The sequence below is a fragment of the Bison bison genome, unplaced genomic scaffold, assembly GCF_000754665.1.
Source record: "Bison bison bison isolate TAMUID 2011002044 unplaced genomic scaffold, Bison_UMD1.0 scf7180017852317, whole genome shotgun sequence".
NCBI lineage: Eukaryota > Metazoa > Chordata > Mammalia > Artiodactyla > Bovidae > Bison > Bison bison.
Window position 1 is genome coordinate 5,968 of NW_011482890.1, and position 2,362 is coordinate 8,329.

General features: G+C 64.1%; 1 protein-coding gene across 1 annotated transcript in view; it reads right to left on the bottom strand.

Moving 5' to 3' along the window:
- SUV420H2 (suppressor of variegation 4-20 homolog 2 (Drosophila)) overlaps positions 1-2,345 on the bottom strand; it is a gene marked incomplete at its 5' end in the record, with an annotated part of 3,935 nt that extends 1,590 nt beyond the window's left edge. The window contains 3 exons of the mRNA XM_010852615.1: positions 1,130-1,149; positions 1,271-1,434; positions 2,230-2,345. Coding sequence (XP_010850917.1) covers positions 1,130-1,149; positions 1,271-1,434; positions 2,230-2,345 — 300 coding nt within the window. The remainder of the gene's footprint in view (positions 1-1,129; positions 1,150-1,270; positions 1,435-2,229) is intronic.
- Positions 2,346-2,362: the final 17 nt, after the last annotated feature.

Sequence of the window (2,362 nt, forward strand, 5' to 3'; positions counted from 1 at the left end):
TGACACACACCTGGGAGTGGCCCTGGCCACCGGCCTGCCTGACGCCAGGACAGCTGGCCGGCGTCTCCTGAGCAGGCAGTGCCAGGTGTCCACATTCCCTCCATGCCTAAGAACCCTCTGGAGCCGGCCCCTCAGGGCCTCCCTGCCCTGGGCTACCCACCAAGCCTCAGCCTGTACCCCACGGGAGCCGCCATGGGGTGACTGAGCTCACACACGAGGGGAGCCCCCGTGCCGCGGCCTCCCAGCCCTCCAGCCTGGCGCCCCATCTGAGATGCCCTAGCGTGCGCCCCTTCGCCCTCAACACCTGGGAAAACTCTCCTCCTCCTCCAGTGCCTGGCTCTGACTGGTACAGCCTCAGCTCTGCACCACGAGGGGGCTGGCACCCCCCTCACCAAGCCCTGCCTCCTCTCCCTCCTACCCACTGTCTGTGCTCCAAACCCCACAGGACACTGACACTCAGTGGCCTTCACAGCTGTGCCAGCAGGCAAGTTCTCATCCTTTCCCATCTGAGAAGAAAAACTTGGGCCCGGGCGGTGGAGCCAGGACTCCAACCTCTTCACGTGGGGGGCTCTGGAGGATGGCCAAGGCCAGGGAGGCCCACAACTGTAGGGCAGACGCCCAAGGCCTTACTGGGCGTCACCCTTCAACTCCCTCCCACGCACTCAGTCCTCCACACACACAGAGCAGGGGGGCCTCCCTCTGCCTCCCAGGGCCTCCTATCAGGAGGAGCCCTGGATCTCCAGGAGGGCAGGGCTCTCTCTGACCTCACCCCCGGGGCCTCCCCCGCCTCACCTCCTGCTATCATCACAGCTGCAGGGGCTTCTGCCTGGGAGGCCGGGCAACAGGCACAGAGGCATTTAGGGTCTGCCCACCACCACCCTCCCCCTCAACCGGCCCCGCCCCCGGCCAAGGTTTGGAGACGGGGCACTGCAGCCAGCAGGTGGCAGTGTGACTGGGTCCCAGTGTGACTCTACCAGAGCCCCCTCCTCACTCCGGGTACGGGCAAGGACGGGTGGGAAGCTGCACGGTCAGGTAGGGAGACCCCCGACAGTTTCTAGCTCTTCACTAACCCGAAAGCCCCTCCCCACGTGCCCCTTCCTCCCGGGATGTGGGGGCCTCCAGGTCTCACCTTGCAGTTGGGTTTGCAGTCTGGAGCCCGTTGTGGGGGTGCAGGGGAGAGAAGAGACTCGGGTCAGAGGAGCCAAAAAGCTGGGGCACGCCCCTCCGCCCCCGCCCCCACCCCCGCGTCGGCCCCTAGTCCCGCCCCTACCGTGGTTGATGAAGGCGGCAGGGCCGAGCCACAGCTGAGCGCTGCGCTTGCGGGTTGAGTACATGATGCTGAAGTCGTTCTCCCCGGCTCTCAGCAGCTCCTCGTCGGCCTCCCGCAGCTCCGCGATGCAGCCCACCAGCAGCTCCAGCTTCTCGTTCTTTTTCCTGCCAAGAAGCCGGCTCGCTGTGGGTCAGTGAGTACCTCCCCAACCACCAGCGCTGGGGACAGGAGCCTCTCATCCCAGGCCTCCTGTGGGAAGAACTGATGCCAGCCAGCGCGCTCCACTGCCCAAACGTCTCTGAAAGTCACACTGTTGCCCTACACCCACATATGCCTGGCGTGCATCCTGTCCTACTCTCGGCTCCTCTGGCGCCCACTGCCTCAGCTTCCCGCGGTCCAGTCCTGCCTGGAAGCCCCCCGCCACCCAGGCTCTTCACTAGACCCATCAGTCATTCTGTGGGTCTCAGCCTCGGCCTGGCTCCCAAGTACATTCTCAAAATTCCCAGGCAGGCTCAGGATGCACTGCGCAACTGTGGTCAGCCCTGTGAGCGCGCACCACTACCACCCCGCTTCTCACTAGACTGCAAGCAGAGGGCGGTGTTCTTCTTGCTCACTGTCCTGCCCTCGTACCCAGCAGTGACTGCTACTTGAGGAGGGGGGGGTCTGGTGGAGATGAGATAAAGGACAGCAGTGCACTCTTGGGCACAAGGTCAGTCCTTTCCCAGCAGCCCAGGGAAGCCTGGGTTGCTGGAGGGGGGGTCTCATCTCCCAGAGGGCTGTGGTAGGCCAGGGGGGTCCTGGGGGCCAAGCCCTGCGTCCTTTCTCTCAACATCGACATCTTCGTGGCTCTGTCGCCGCAGTGCTGGGTCTCCTCCACAAGAGAGGGAGTGTCTTCTCCCAGCAGTCCCCGGGGAAAGATGCCTCCTGTAAGGCCTGGGCTGCAAGTCCTGCCCTCTTACCATGCGCGAGTTGACACAATCTTGGCTCCATTTGTCTCCATGGAATAACGGGTACAGGGCAAGATGGTGAAGCCACTTTCAGGCAGGAAGGCGCGGAGGTAGCGATAGATCTGGGGGAGGTGAGGGGGTGGGT